The sequence below is a fragment of the Sus scrofa genome, chromosome 6 (assembly GCF_054392235.1).
Source record: "Sus scrofa isolate SSC_HxYL_T2T_F1_AM1 chromosome 6, Sscrofa_HxYL_maternal_Yorkshire_Landrace_v2.0, whole genome shotgun sequence".
Taxonomy (NCBI): domain Eukaryota; kingdom Metazoa; phylum Chordata; class Mammalia; order Artiodactyla; family Suidae; genus Sus; species Sus scrofa.
The window spans coordinates 163,745,484-163,760,229 of NC_139388.1; the positions used below are offsets into that span (position 1 = coordinate 163,745,484).

The 14,746-nt window shown below is 47.0% G+C and overlaps 2 protein-coding genes across 2 annotated transcripts in view; both read right to left on the reverse strand.

The window, feature by feature from the left end:
- The window catches only part of SCP2 (sterol carrier protein 2), a 124,775-nt gene extending 120,856 nt beyond the window's left edge, over positions 1-3,919 (reverse strand). Inside the window, 1 exon segment of the mRNA NM_001168415.1 lies at positions 3,860-3,919. Coding sequence (NP_001161887.1) covers positions 3,860-3,919 — 60 coding nt within the window.
- A 2,383-nt stretch (positions 3,920-6,302) lies between these two features.
- Positions 6,303-10,773, reverse strand: LOC146402962 (uncharacterized). Its single transcript, XM_084965721.1, has 3 exons — positions 10,248-10,773; positions 9,508-9,632; positions 6,303-7,735 (listed from the first exon to the last, which is right to left on the reverse strand). Exons 1-3 carry the CDS (start codon positions 10,771-10,773, stop codon positions 6,431-6,433), a joined length of 1,956 nt encoding a protein of 651 aa, XP_084821847.1. The 3' UTR covers positions 6,303-6,430.
- Between the last annotated feature and the right edge of the window lie 3,973 nt (positions 10,774-14,746).

A 14,746-nucleotide genomic window follows, 5' to 3' on the forward strand; every position in this document is an offset into this window, starting at 1 on the left:
CAGCCTCAAGGCTACTTTACACTCTTAAAGACACTGAAGATGCCAACGTGCTTTTGATCCTAAGGGTTATATTTACCAATATTTACACTCTTGGCACTTAAGACAGGACATTTAATAAAAGCTTTCAATTCAATAAAAAATTAAACCCATTAATGTTAACATAAACAATGAAAAATATGAAAGTATTTGTGAAAAAATAACGGTATTTCTCCTCCCCCAAAAAGAGACTGTTTGTCAAGGGAGGAACGCACAAGGCCCCATTGGTAAAGCAAGAGAAAGATTTTTTGAGGCATCTGAAATGGATGGGCTGAGCTCAGGATGACAACAGCAGGGACTGCGAGGAGGCATTCTGCTTATAAGCGCTGGTGGTAGGAGAAACTTGGCAGAAACAATGTGTGGGCGGTGGGGGGGGCAGGTGTGGCAAAAGAGTGTGTGTCTCCTCCCCGTGTCTCATGCTGGATAAGTGTGACAACCGCCAAGGGCAGGGATTAACACAAGCAGGCAGGATGGTCAATCATGCTTCACAAGTGACTTTCCATAGGTCCTTGTCCCCTGTTGCCCAACCTGAACAGTCTCATCGCCATCCCCCTAGAAACCTATCAGCATATAGCACACACTATATGTTTACTGAATATATGCTTAACTGATGAATAATTATAACAGCACCGTGTGTTAGAGATAGTATGGAAGAAACATGAGATTTTTCCGTAATGCAATTTCAAAATTTAGGAACAGTATCAAGATAGGTAAGTTACTGGAGCTCCTGTGGTGCCTCTGCAGTAATAAACCCCAATTAGTATCCATGAGGATGCAGATTTGATCCCTGGCCTCTCTCAGTGGGTTAAGAATCTGGAACTGTGCAAGCTGCAGCATAGGTTGCAGATGAGGCTCTGATCCAGCCTGACTATGGTGTAGGCTGGCAGGTGCAACTCTGATTCAACCCCTAGCCTAAGAACTTCCATATGCTACAGGTAAAAAGAAAAGGGAAAAAAAAGAGCCCAAGAAGTTCCCTTGCCTCTTCTGCCATAAATAGCTGTTATGAACCAGGAAGCAGGACCTCACCAAATCTGCCCGTGCCTTGGTATTGAACTTTCCAGCCTCCAGAACATTGAGAAGTAAATATTTCTTGTTTAAGCCACCCAGGTCATGGTACTGCTGTCAGAGCAACCTGAACAGACTAAGACAGACCAGTTCTTGAAAACAGGAAGAGTTTAAATTGAAGGTAAGCAGTATAAACAAGGGGCTGTCAGCCAGGTGGTAGTTGTAATTTAGTTAAACCCCACTGACATGCACCACATGAATTCTATTTTACGATAAGAATGAACTTCCAGGAGTTCCCATCCTGATGCAGTCGTTAGCGAATCCTACTAGGAACCATGGGGTTGCGGGTTTGATCCCTGGCCTTGCTCAGTGGGTTAAGGATCTGGCGTTGCCGTGACCCATAGCGTAGGTCGCAGACGCAGCTCAGATCCCGAGTTGCTGTGGATCTGGCGTAGGCCAGCGGCTATGGCTCCGATTAGACTCCTAGCCTGGGAACCTCCATATGCCGTGGATGTGGCCCTAAAAAGACAAAAGAAAAAAAAAAGGAAAAGAATGAACTTCCAACACTGATAATAAAACCTCATTAAGGAGTTCCCGTCGTGGCGCAGTGGTTAACGAATCCGACTAGGAACCATGAGGTTGCGGGTTCGGTCCCTGCCCTTGCTCAGTGGGTTAACAATCCGGTGTTGCCGTGAGCTGTGGTGTAGGTTGCAGACGCGGCTCGGATCCTGCGTTGCTGTGGCTCTGGCGTAGGCTGGTGGCTACAGCTCCGATTCAACCCCTAGCCTGGGGACCTCTATATGTCACCGGAGCGGCCCAAGAAATAGCAACAACAACAACAACAAAAGACAAAAAGAAAAAAAAAAAAACAAACCTCATTAAGAAAGCTTTAATTAAAAAAAGAGAGAGAACTTCAAGCAGTCTAGGAATTCAGCTATTTAAATTAAGAACCACAACACAGAAATCCGACCAGTTTCGACCTACAAACAGTGCTTAAAGTATAATCTACTAAGCTCCCTCTTTTTTCATTAACCCCTGCGCCACGACGGGAACGCCCTAAGCTCCTCTTCATTAAACCCTCTTCCAAGTTCCAAAAGATCAAAATCCAGAGGGAAGTACACTCACTGGTCTAGTAAGCACATCAAGAAAGCTACTCTCCCTACTCCCAATTTCCTCCCTGAAAATTGTTAACTAACACCTCCCACACCTCCACCTCCCAACTTGAGGAAAAATAAAAATATCTATTTCCCAAAGAGTTAGAAAACTCAGTGCTTTTCTACACAGACAATATAACCAGGCATTTAACAGCCCATGGTGGAGGATATGACTGCATCAATACACTTTAAAAGGTCTTACTGTCCACCTATACCAGAAGCCCCATCTCCCACGACAATCGGATGATCTCCAAGTGTCTACTTCATAATGTATTACTTGAAAAATAAATAAATAAATTAGTTCCCGTTGTGGCTCAGTGGTTAACGAATCCGACTGGGAACCATGAGGTTGTGGGTTCGATGCCTGGCCTCGCTCAGTGGGTTAAGGATCCAGCACTGCCATGAGCTGTGGTGTAGGTCACAGACTCGAGGTTCGGCTCTGGCGTTGCTATGGCTCTGGTGTAGGCCGGTGGCTACAGCTTCGATTCAACCCCTAGCCTGGGAACCTCCATATGCCGCGGGTGTGGGCCTAAAAAGACAAAAAGAGAGGGAAAAAAAAAGGTATTACTTGAGTTATCTATTTATATGTTTTGATTGCTGTGTGTACTCTCAGCCCACTGGGTAAGATAATAAAAAGCCTAAGCCTTTTTCCTCAGAAAGAGAACTTCTTCTAGGAACTCTCTTTCAGAAAGCATATCCATTTAATATTTGTTTAACTAACATTCACTGAGGGTCTTCGGGCACGAGGCATTTTCAAGGTGCTAGAGGTATAGCAATGAATTAGGCAAGGTACACTCACTTGGAAGATCTGACATGCTAATATAGGCATATAAATGGAATTTCAGTATAAAATAGGAAGTACTAAGACAGAGGTAAGTACAGAGCTCTGTGGGAAAGTCAGGAGGATCAGAGGCTTCTTGGAGAAGATCTGAATTAATCTTTTAAAAATGCGAATAAGTGAACCAAGTGAAGACAAGTAGTGAAAACAATAGAAAGCAAAGCATCCGAGGCATAAAAAATGTGTGGTGCGAAAAAGGCGGTTTGGCGTTATTGGAGAACAGGGCTGGTGCGGGTGCCAAGAACTGAGACGGTAAGGGGAGCCTCTGGCCTCCTGAATACCACGCCGTGCACCCCCTGAGAAACACAAAGGTTAGAAGATCCAGAAAACCCGCCACGCGTGGCGAGACGCGGAGCATCACTCACGCCTCTCCTTCTCATCCACACTTGGAACAGGCCCTGAGAAGGGACCCACAGGGAATATTCATGGAAGTGCAAACTGGCGACCTGCTCTCCTTTCGGGTGTCAAGCGGGCCTTGCCACAATCAAAGATCCACAAACCTTACGATTCCACTCAGATTCAAAGGTGCTACGGACTTTGGGTTATCTCGGGGATCCTTCACAAACAGCGACATCCAGGGAGGAAAAGGAACGGAGGAACGTACGGCCAAAGGAACAAGCCTGCGACATTACGATCCTGCAAAGTCAGCTTACATCACAACCCATCTCACAACCTACCCGAGTCGCCACTCTGTCGCCCCCAGGGCCAAGGCCAAGGCCGAGCTGGGCGATGGGGTGCCCAGGGCGCCCTCCGGGTAGGCAGGACCGACTGACACAACGCCAAGCCCCGATATGCCCACCTGCGGGGGTCCCACTGCTCTGTTTACCTTGGTCATGCCGACCCCCACCACAAATACACGGCGGGGCAGAGACGTGGCCAAAGGCATAGCTCAAACGGTTCCAGGTACAGGATGGCACAGCGAATGTCACACAGCCTGCCCGACTGGGTCGCAGGCTGACAGCGCCTACGCCCCCAGCGCTTAAGTAGCAGTGCACCGGAAGCAGGTAGGCGCCGTGCGCCTGCGCGGGGACGGGGGCGGGGCCTGCTCCTTTGAGGGCGGGGAGTGTTAAGGGAACCCGCGGTGGGCAAGCGCTAAGCTTAGCTGGAGTTCACCGTTGGGGTGGGGGTGGGGGTGGGGGCCTGCGCTTTGCCGGAGACGTCCTTAGCCCCGGGAGGGGAATTGAACCAAGTGGACCCTCAGATCACAGGCGGTTTTTATTATTTTTCAAAAGGCCTAAAAGATAATGTATATTTACATACGCCATGCCACCCTTAATAAAAATCACCATAGGTTCAAAACACCCACATCCGGAGCCCACACTACTGAATCAGAGTCCCCTGGGGGGGTAGAGCCTAGGCATCAATATTTAGAAAGTATCCCCCAGGTGATTCTAAAGAGCCTCCCTGGCCTAGGCAGCAAAGAATGGGTCTACTTAGTAAAATCTCCAGCTAATCAGAGAAGGGGAGAAGAATACCCCCTTTCCACTTTCCCTACCTGTCCCTGGAGCCTAGCTGAAGGTGTTGCGGAAACCGCAAAAACTGTGGCAACGGAAGGAGACAAACAGCACTCGGAGATATGGAAAAGCAAGGTTTATTCAGCACCGGTGCGGGCTCAGAGGAGTCACCTCCAGAGTCTGAGCACCAGGTCTTTGTTCTCAGTAACTTTTATACACTACAAGGTCTTGATTTTCCCATGTAAGCATCCCGGACCTCCCCCATCCCCAAGCAGACAGTGTCCCTCCCTAAGAAACTGAGCAAGCAAGGTTACAGAAGCAGAACTGATAAGCAATGCTGGGTACCTGATTAGCAGGGCTGCTGGCTTGGACAGAGAGCACACAGTTGTTACATTATTACGAGAAGGGTGGCATAATGATTAGCCAGCTGGAAAGGCTTTAGCTGTCTTGGCCAAGGGGGGGGTTGTTCTTTAATTAAAGCTCCATTTCATTCCCCCTCTTGATGTTCAGGGCGCATCTGCACCCTTTACACATCATCATCAGGCATAACCCTTTGGTAGCCTCTAATAAGTAGCAGGTGGGAGGCTGTTTTTCTTTCAACCATGGTCTTTATAAAACATTTTACAATATTTATCAGGAGAAGTACAAGGCAGGGAACAAGTAGGCACCCTGCGAGTATAACCATGACTATTCCGACCATTGTCTTAATTCCTCCCAACCAAGAGAACCATTTACCAAAGAGACTGTCTGCATCCCATCCTTTCCAAGTTTGTACAGGTACATGGGCTAGTTTAGTCATGCGGTCAGCAATTTCTTCTACCACCTTTCCGGTGTCATCTATTTGTAGACAGCAATTACTTAAGTTAAATTTTCCACAAACCCCTCCTTCAGAAGCAAATAATCCAAGGCCAAGCGATTTTGGTAGATTGCACTGTACATTTTAGTTTGTTGTTGGGCCAATATAGTCAAGGCCCTTGCAGTGTCATTTGTTATAAGTTCCAAAACCGCCTGTAGTCTGATGATGCGGTTCAGCATATAGATAGGGGTGCGATATCCCCAAGAGCCATCCTCTGCCCAGGTGGCAGGTTCATAATATTGAATTATCCGTTCTGGGGGCCATTTATCATCTTTCCACTCTCCAATTTGGAGAGCCCTCCGGTCTCTCTGGGCACCCTGTGCCCTATATATAGGAACTCCCAGTTGCTCTCCTAGTGACAGTGGGAGCAGGAAGAAGGAAGGTCTGATTGTTCCCAGTACACATGCCCCAGCCCAAGTTGGGGGGAGTATGGAATAGGCCATTTTTCCACAAATCCAATATAATCCCTTTGGTGGCTGCCACTGGATATTAGTACTGATATCTTCCCATGCTTGTCGAAGGTGGGAAAAGTTAGACAAGGGATTAGGCTTGGGCTCTGAGCGATTAGAGGATGACCACCATTGAGTCTTTTGGGCAGTCAGATCATAATACCTTCGGCCTTATAATCATGTTAGGCTTCCAACTGAAACATTAAACCGTCCTCCCCGCCTCGCAAGACAATTTCTCCCTATAATAGCAGTTCTGAGGAGCCATACCCCATTGGTGAGTTGGGGGTATGCAGTCTCATTAGGAGGCTCTAATGGGTCCAGCTCTCTGGCTTGCCAAGGCCAGTGGTCTCCTGTGTTTGTTCCCCCGCATACATAACAAGAGGAGACCTTGAGAGTTTGTGTAATAGTTTCTGTCAGGGCTAAGAACAAGTTCGTAGTTGTGGCCGGAATGGGAGGTGGGGTGTTTCTTATCTCTTCATAAAAGGAATGAAAGATGCTGTGAGAGGCAGCTTGGAGCGCAAATGTGATTCTCTGGAAATGTAACACAGCTCCAGGGTCAAAGCCTCTTCCGTCAATGCGAATGTTTATTTTGAAACCCTCCTTCCATTTGGGCTCACAGGCAACCGATTCCTCAAGCTTCAGCCGTGCGTTGACTGACCAGCTTCCGGTGTGGTCAGAGCAGGGCTTTGAGATCGTCGTCTCCTTCTCTGCATTGTCAGGCGAAGAGGTCTCTCCGGATGGAGGGCAGTCTCCCACTCTCCAAGGTCGTCAGCTGTGCCAGCCGGTTTTACTCTAGAATGGTGGATCCAAGCATCTATTCCTGTTACTTTAAGAGCAGTGGGGGTGGTTAGAATTACAGTATAGGGGTCCTTCCATACCGGCTTCAAAGGCTCCTTTTTCCAGTCCTTTATCCACACCTGGTCCCCCGGCTTGTGGGGGTGAACTGTTATACCTAAGGACACAGGTATTCTGTCTGTGACCCATCTATGTATCCGAGAAATAGTGAGCCCCAGTCCTTGTAATTGTTTATGTAATTCCAAGTCTCCCAACTCCCTGGTGTTTCCTTTTAAACTGATTAGTGGAGGTGGCCTTCCATATAAGATTTTAAATGGCGAGAATCCTGTTCCTGCTCGGGGTGAGCATCTCACTTTTAAGAGGGCCACCGGCAACGTGTCTACCCAGGGCAAGCCAGTTTCTTGACATAACTTTGCCAGGGTCTGTTTAAGAGTTCGGTTCATGCGTTCTACTTTCCCTGAACTTTGAGAGCGATACGCAGAGTGTAGTTTCCATCGGATCTGTAAAGCTTTTGCCACCTGTTGTACTATTTCGGCCACAAATGCTGGTCCATTATCTGACCCGATGGTCAGAGGCATTCCATATCTGGGAATAATGTCTCTCAGGAGTGTCTTGGTTACTTTTCTTGCCTTTTCAGTTCCGGTAGGGAAGGCCTCTACCCATCCTGAAAATGTACAGATAAAAACTAGTACATATTTGTACCCCTTACTAGGAGTGACCTCAGTAAAGTCCACTTCCATATCCTCAAATGGGGACAGTCCGCAGTGCTGTGCCCCAGCTGGTCTGTGGGGCCCCTGGCGGGCATTATTCTGTAAACAGGTTATGCATCTTTGGGAGACAGAGGAGCAGAGTGCAGGAAGACGAGCAATGAGATAGTACCGGCCCAGTAGGGTCTCTAAGGCAGTTTTGCCCATGTGGGTTAGCGCATGTTCTTGGCGGACTAGTTTGTAGGCCAGCTGTTCTGGAATGTAAACTCGGTGGTCCCGTGTGACCCACCACCCCATTTTAGTTTTAGTTCCTCCTTCCTCCCTTATCCATTTTTCTTCCTCTGGAGAATATTTGGGGACAGCTGGCACTTCTGGGGCCAGCAAGACCTTAGGTTTGTCTGGCTGTTGTCCCCGGGCTGCCTGTCTGGCAGCTGCATAGCACTACGGTTTCCTTTTGCCACTGGGTCATCCCCCTTTTGGTGGCCTTTACAGTGGGTAACTGCAACTTCTTTAGGTTCCCATACTGCCACTAGGAGCTTTAAGATTTCAGCCTGGTTTTTAATTCCTTTTCCTTCAGCAGTGAGGAGCCCTCTTTCTTTATATAAGGCTCCATGAACATGTAAAGTGGCAAAGGCATATCGTGAGTCGGTATAGGTATTAACTCGCTGGTCTTGGCTGAGTTCCAGTGCTCTGATTAAGGCCCATAATTCTGCTCTCTGTGCTGACCAGCCTTGAGGAAGCACCTCTGCTTTTATCACTTTTAAGTCAGATACCACAGCATATCCTGCCATCCTTTTTCCATCCTCCATAAAGCTGCTGCCATCAGTATATAAAACCAGGTCAGGATTTTGGAGTGGTTTATCAGTCAAGTCAGGCCTGCTGGAAAATACCTCATCTAGTACCTCCAGGCAGTTATGGTCTGGGGGCCCCGCTTCATCTGGCAGAAAAGTGGCTGGGTTCAGAGTTCGTACAACCTCCAGTTTTACCCGTGGATTTTCACATAGTAACCCTTGATATTGAGTCATTCGTGCATGTGTGAGCCAATGGTGGCCCCTGGTATCCATTAGGGTTACAACTGAGTGTGGGACTTTAACATTGAGGTTTTGTCCCAGGGTCAACTTGTCAGCCTCTCTTACCAACAAGGTGGTAGCTGCCAGCGCTCGGAGGCAGGGAGGCCATCCGGCAGCAACTGAGTCAATTTGTTTAGACAGATATGCCACTGGCCTCTGCCAAGGCCCAAATTCTTGAGTTAAGACTGCCAAAGCCATCCCATTTTTCTCATGAACAAACAGGTTAAATTCTCTGGTTACATCAGGAAGTCCCAAGGCTGGAGCCTCAGTGAGTTTAGTTTTGATTGTCTGAAACGCTGTTTCCTGGCTTGGTCCCCATTTAAGGGGAGCCTCTTTTTTCCCTTTTAGAGCCTCATACAGAGGCCTGGCCAGGTCTGAAAACCCGGGGATCCATATCCGGCAGAATCCTGCTGCCCCTAGGAACTCACGAACCTTCCGGCGGGTGGTAGGGACAGGAATGGCACAAACTGCCTGCTTTCTTTCAGTCCCCAGCATTCGTCGGCCCTGCATGATGTTGAAGCCCAGATACTTGACTTGTTTTTTGTAGATTTGTGCCTTTTTCTTTGATACCCGATACCCTGCCTCCATCAGTAGGGAAAGGAGAGCTCTTGTTCCCTCTAGGCACTGAGCCTCCGTGGTGCCAGCTAGTAAGAGGTCGTCAACATACTGTAGCAAAACACAGCCCAGTTTTTGTCCAGGAAATTCAGCCAGGTCAGCAGCTAAGGCGCCGCTAAAAAGAGTGGGAGAGTTTTTGAATTCTTGTGGGAGTCTAGTCCAGGTGAGCTGTCCTTTGTCCCTGTATGTGGATTCTCCCATTCAAAAGCAAACAAGGGCTGACTGGCAGGTGCCACCCGGAGGCAGAAAAAAGCGTCTTTTAAGTCCAGGCAAGTAAACCCCTCAGCAGTGGAGGGGATCAGCCCTAGCAGGGGATACGGACGGGTGTAATGTGACTGTTGCTTCATTTATGGCCCTCAAGTCCTGTACTGGGCGGTAGTCCTGTGTTCCCGGTTTTTTCACGGGCAGTAAAGGGGTGTTCCAAGGGGACTGACATTTAATTAACAGTCCATGCTGAAGCAGCCTATCCAGGTGAACCTGGATTCCCAGTCGAGCTTCTCTGGGAATTGAGTATTGCTGTAGCTTTACCGGTTGAGCTCCGGGTTTTAGATCGATTAAGACAGGAGCGTGGCGTTTTGCCAGTCCTGGTGGGTTTCCTTCAGCCCAAACCAATGGGTATTTAGTCTCTAGTTCTGGGGGAATGGTCCCCATTTCTGAAGGGGGAGAGAACAAGCGCCATTCCTCTTCCCTTTTTACAGCAAGAGCCATGATTAAAGGAGAGAGGGGTTCTGTCAATTTAAGTTGGGCCGATTCGTCAGTAGAAAAGGAAATTTGTGCCCCCATTTTAGCCAGCAGGTCTATTCCCATCAGGGGGACTGGGCAGTCAGGCAGGTAAAGAAATTCATGCATTACTTCATGGCCTCCTAACCGACATCGTCGAGGACCACAGAAGGGCCTGTGGGTTTGGTTACCCGTGGCCCCAACAACGGTGGTTTCTTTCCCCGAGAGGGGAGCCACAGGTTGTGTAACCACAGAAAGTTCGGCACCTGTGTCAACCATAAAGTCTATGGGGTGGCCCCCTACTTGAATTCTGACCATAGGCTCTAGGGGGCCCAGTTGGAGAGAGCCTGGTCCCCCCTAATCAGACTCAGCTAGGCCGATCAGGTTGGTGCTGAATGGCTCAGATCGGTACCGACTAGGTGGGGCCTTGCTCTTTTTCTCAGGACGGTTGGGGCATTCATTTTTCCAATGTCCCTTTTCTTTGCAGTAAGCACATTGGTCATGTTCCAGGGGACTCCTTTTCCCTGGCCTTGTGCCTTGTCCCCTACGGGGTGGTCCCAATGGGGGCACCGGTTTTGACAGGGCGGCTGCCAGAAGGGTCACTTTTTGTTTCATTCTCTTTTCTGCATCACGGCGGGCCACCTGGTCTCGGTTAATAAAAACCTTGTGGGCTATTTCCAACAGTTTAGTGGCATTCTCACCTGCAAAGCCTTCTAATTTCTGTAGCTTTTTACGGATATCTAATTGGGCTTGTCCCACAAAGGCAGCATTTATCATCCGTTGGTTCTCAGGGGCCTCGGGATCAAAAGGAGTGTAGGTTCGGAAAGCCTCACATAATTTCTCATAGAATTTGGCTGGGCTTTCATTTGGCTCTTGTAGTATCTCACTGATCTTAGCTATATTAGTGGGCTTGTTACCCCCAGCTTTTGCCCCCTGTAGGAAGGCCTGCCGGTACCTCTCTAGGTTACGTTTCCCTTCCTCAGTGTCATAGTCCCAGTGGGGGTTTTCTTCTGGGAAGGCTTCCCTCACCCAGTTTGCAAGTCTGCTCGACCCCCCGCATTGACCTGAAGCCATTTTTGGGCTTCTGTTACAATTCGCCAGCACTCTTCAGTGTCAAGTAGAGTAAAAAGGAGTTGCCGGCAGTCTATCCAGGTGGGACAGTGTGTCTGGAAAATGAATTCTAAGAGATCGATCAGCACCTGAGGCTTTTCAGAATATGAGGGAGTATGGGGTTTCCAGTTGAGGAGATCGGCAGTGGAAAAGGGCTGGTAATAATAAAAACGTTCAAAGGCAGGGCGTCAAAGAGGCTTTTGCTAAGTGTAGAGTTGTTTCTTGAAACTCGGATTGGCTGCTAAAATCAGCACTGTTGAAATGAAGTTTTAACTAAAGAACAACCCCCCCTTGGCTAAGAAGGCAGCTACAAGCCTTTCCAGCTGGCTAATCATTATGCCACCCTTCTCGTAATAATGTAACAACTGTGTGCTCTCTGTCCAAGCCAGCAGCCCTGCTAATCAGGTACCCAGCATTGCTTATCAGTTCTGCTTCTGTAACCTTGCTTGCTCAGTTTCTTAGGGAGGGACACTGTCTGCCTGGGGATGGGGGAGGTCCGGGATGCTTACATGGCAAAATCAAGACCTTGTAGTGTATAAAAGTTACTGAGAACAAAGACCTGGTGCTCAGACTCTGGAGGTGACTCCTCTGAGCCCGCACCGGTGCTGAATAAACCTTGCTTTTCCATATCTCCGAGTGCTGTTTGTCTCCTTCCGTTGCCACGGTTTTTGCGGTTTCTGCAACACTGTGACTGGTAGATGAGACGATGTGTTATCAACCCAATAGAACAAGAAGTGATAGGGTCCAGTTTAATTAATATGTAACAAATGTTAATAGGTTTGTTATAATATAAATGTTATAGGGTCCATAGAGATGAAAAGGGAATAATAATAAACGTTGCTATTAATGCTGAAAAGATCAGGAGAGGACATTTCCCTTTCCAATGTGGAAGACTAGATAATCAAAAAATTCTCCTGCCACAAATACTGCACAAAATATAACAAACATTCTTTTCAATGCATACAGTACGGAAGAAGGAAGTTTTTCCTTTTAATTTTACACCATCTGTACTGTTTTAATGTTTTGATATTCTGTGTGCTTAACTTTTATTTTTTATCTTACTAATCACGTCTTTTTTTTTTTTTTTTTTTGTGGCCACACTAGAGCCAGATACTTTAACTCACTGCACTGGGCCAGGGATCAAACCCAAACTTCTGCAGTGACCTGAGCCACTGCAGTCAGATTCTTAACCCCCTGCACCACATGTCTTTGTTTTAATTTTTGTCATTGTGTTTTGTTTTCATTTTAACTTTTTTTTTTTCCCTTCATTTTACAGCAACATGGCATATGGAAGTCCCCAGGCTAGGGGTTAAGTCGGAACTGCAGCTGCAGGCCTATGTCACAGCCACGGCAACCCTGGATCCCAGCCCCATCTGCGAAGTATGCCACAGCTTCAGCAATGCCAGATCCTTAACCAACTGAGCAAGGCCGGGGATTGAACCCACATCCTCACAGAGACAATGTTGGGTTCTTAACCTGCTAGGCCATAATGGGAAGTCCCATTTTAACTTTAGTTTTTTTGGCTGTACTTGTGGCATGCAAAAGTTCCTGGGGCAGAGACTGAACCTGTACCACAGCAATGGCAATGCCAGATCCTTAACCAGCTGAGCCACCAGGGAACTCCAACAATTTATTTTTGAGTAGATGATACTTAATACATGAAACAGGATTTTAAAAGTACTGGAGTTCCCACTGTGGTGCAGTGGGTTAAGGATACAGCATTGCTGCAGCTATGGCTCTGATTCCACCCCTGGCCCGGGAACTTCTTTCTGTTTTTTTCAATTTTTTAATTGTTATTTCCCCAATACAATTTTTTTTCTACTCTACAGCATGATGACCCAGTTACACATACATGTATACATTCTTTTTTCTCACATTATCATGCTCCATCATAAGTGATTAGATATAGTTTCCAGTGCTACACAGCAGAATCTCATTGCTAATCCATTCCAAAAGCAATAGTTTGCATCTATTAACCCCAAATTCCCAATCCATCCCACTCTCTCCCCCTCCCCCTGGGCAACCACAAGTCTATTCTCCAAGTCCATGAGTTTCTCTTCTGTGAAAAGTTTCATTTGTGCTGTATATTAGATTCCAGATATATGATATCATATGGTATTTGTCTTTCTCTTTCTGACTTACTTCACTCAGTATGAGCATCTCTCGTTCCATCCATGTTGCCGCAAATAGCATTATTTTGTCTTTTTTGTGGCTGAGTAGTATTCCATTGTGTACATATACCATATCTTCCTAATCCAATCATCTATCAATGGACATTTGGGTTGTTTCCATGTCTTGGCTATTGTTAATAGTGCTGCAGTGAACATGTGGGTACATGCGTCTTTTTTAAGGAAAATTTTGTCCAGATATATGTCCAAGAGTGGGGTTGCTGGGTCATATGGTAGTTTTATGTATAGTTTTCTAAGGTACCTCCATACTATTCTCCATAGTGTTTGCACCAGCTTACATTCCCTGACCTGGTAACTTCTATATGCTGAGGGTGCAGCCAAAAAAAAAAAGGAACAAAAGGTCAAACTGTAAAAATTCTCCCTTCTCTCCCTATCTCCAGCTTCCCAGTTCCCCTCCGCAAATGCAGTCCTTAAAAAACAAACAAAACCCAACAAAACAGCAGGATTAAAAAGGAGGAGAAATGTTATTACCTATAGCCATATTGTTACTACTGCTCTCACTGCTCCCTTGCTCCTTTGCTAAGCTTTCTTAGACTCTCAGGAACAATCATAACGTAGAGAGGAGGAGGGGTACCTGGTTATTTTAAAAACCAGGCACCATATAGCCTTTCAGGAAAAGAACTTCCTTTATTTGGTGTATTGACTTGCTAGGGTTGCCCTAACAAAGTACCACAAACTGGGTGGATTAAAGAGAAGAAATTTATTTCTGCACAGTTCTGGGGGCTGGACTTCTAGTCCAGGATCAAGGTATTGGTAGGGTTGATTGTGTCTGAAGCACTGGCTGTTCCTTGGCTTATAAATGGCCGTCTTCTCCCTTTGTCTTCACATGGTCTGTCCTTTATACCCATCTGTGCTAAAATTTTCTTCTTATAAGAACATCAGTCACATTGGATTAGGGTCAAACCTGATGACCTCATTTTAACTTGATTACCTCTTTAAAGACCCTGTCTCCAAATGCAGTCACATCGTGAGGTACTGAGGGAGAGGACTGCAACACATAGATTTGCGGAGGGGGGGCACAATTCAACCCATAAAAATTAGCATTAACCTCGTTAAGTAGGAGAGGTAAAGGCCCACAATTGCTCTGCAACCTTCTGTAAAAATCTTTCTCATGCAACCTCAAGTCTGTGATTCTCTAAGCAGTGGAGGAATTGGAATTGTGTCCAATAATATGTAGAAAAGGGACAGGGAGGGATGGCCAGATGACCCATAACCTGAATTAATTCATTGAAGTTCCCACTGTGGCTCAGCATAAGGAACCCAACTAGAATCCATGAGGTTGTGGGTTCAATCCCTGGCCTCGATCAGTGGGTTAAGGATCCAGGGTTGCCTTGAGCTGCGATGTAGCTTGCACAGCGGTTCGGATCTGGTGTGACCGTGGCTGCGGCAGAGGCCGGCAGCTGCAGCTCAGATTTGACCCCTAGCCTGGGCTTCATGTGCCCAGAGTGCAGCCATAAAAAGACAAAAAATAAAATCTGTTTTCATTACTTTTAAGTAGTATTTGGCTTTCTTAGGCTTTAACAGGAGTCGCTTTTATTATTTGTGCTTTACAGAAAACACTGGCGTTTAGAGAGCTTGGGCCTTGTCCAAAATGATACATTGGATGGAGTTCCCGTTGTGGTGCAGAGGAAACGAATCCAACTAGGAACCATGAGGTTGCGGGTTCAATCCCTGGCCTCGCTCAATGGGTTAAGGATCTGGCGTTGCTGTGAGCTGAGGTGTAGGTCGAAGACAGGGCTCAGATTCCC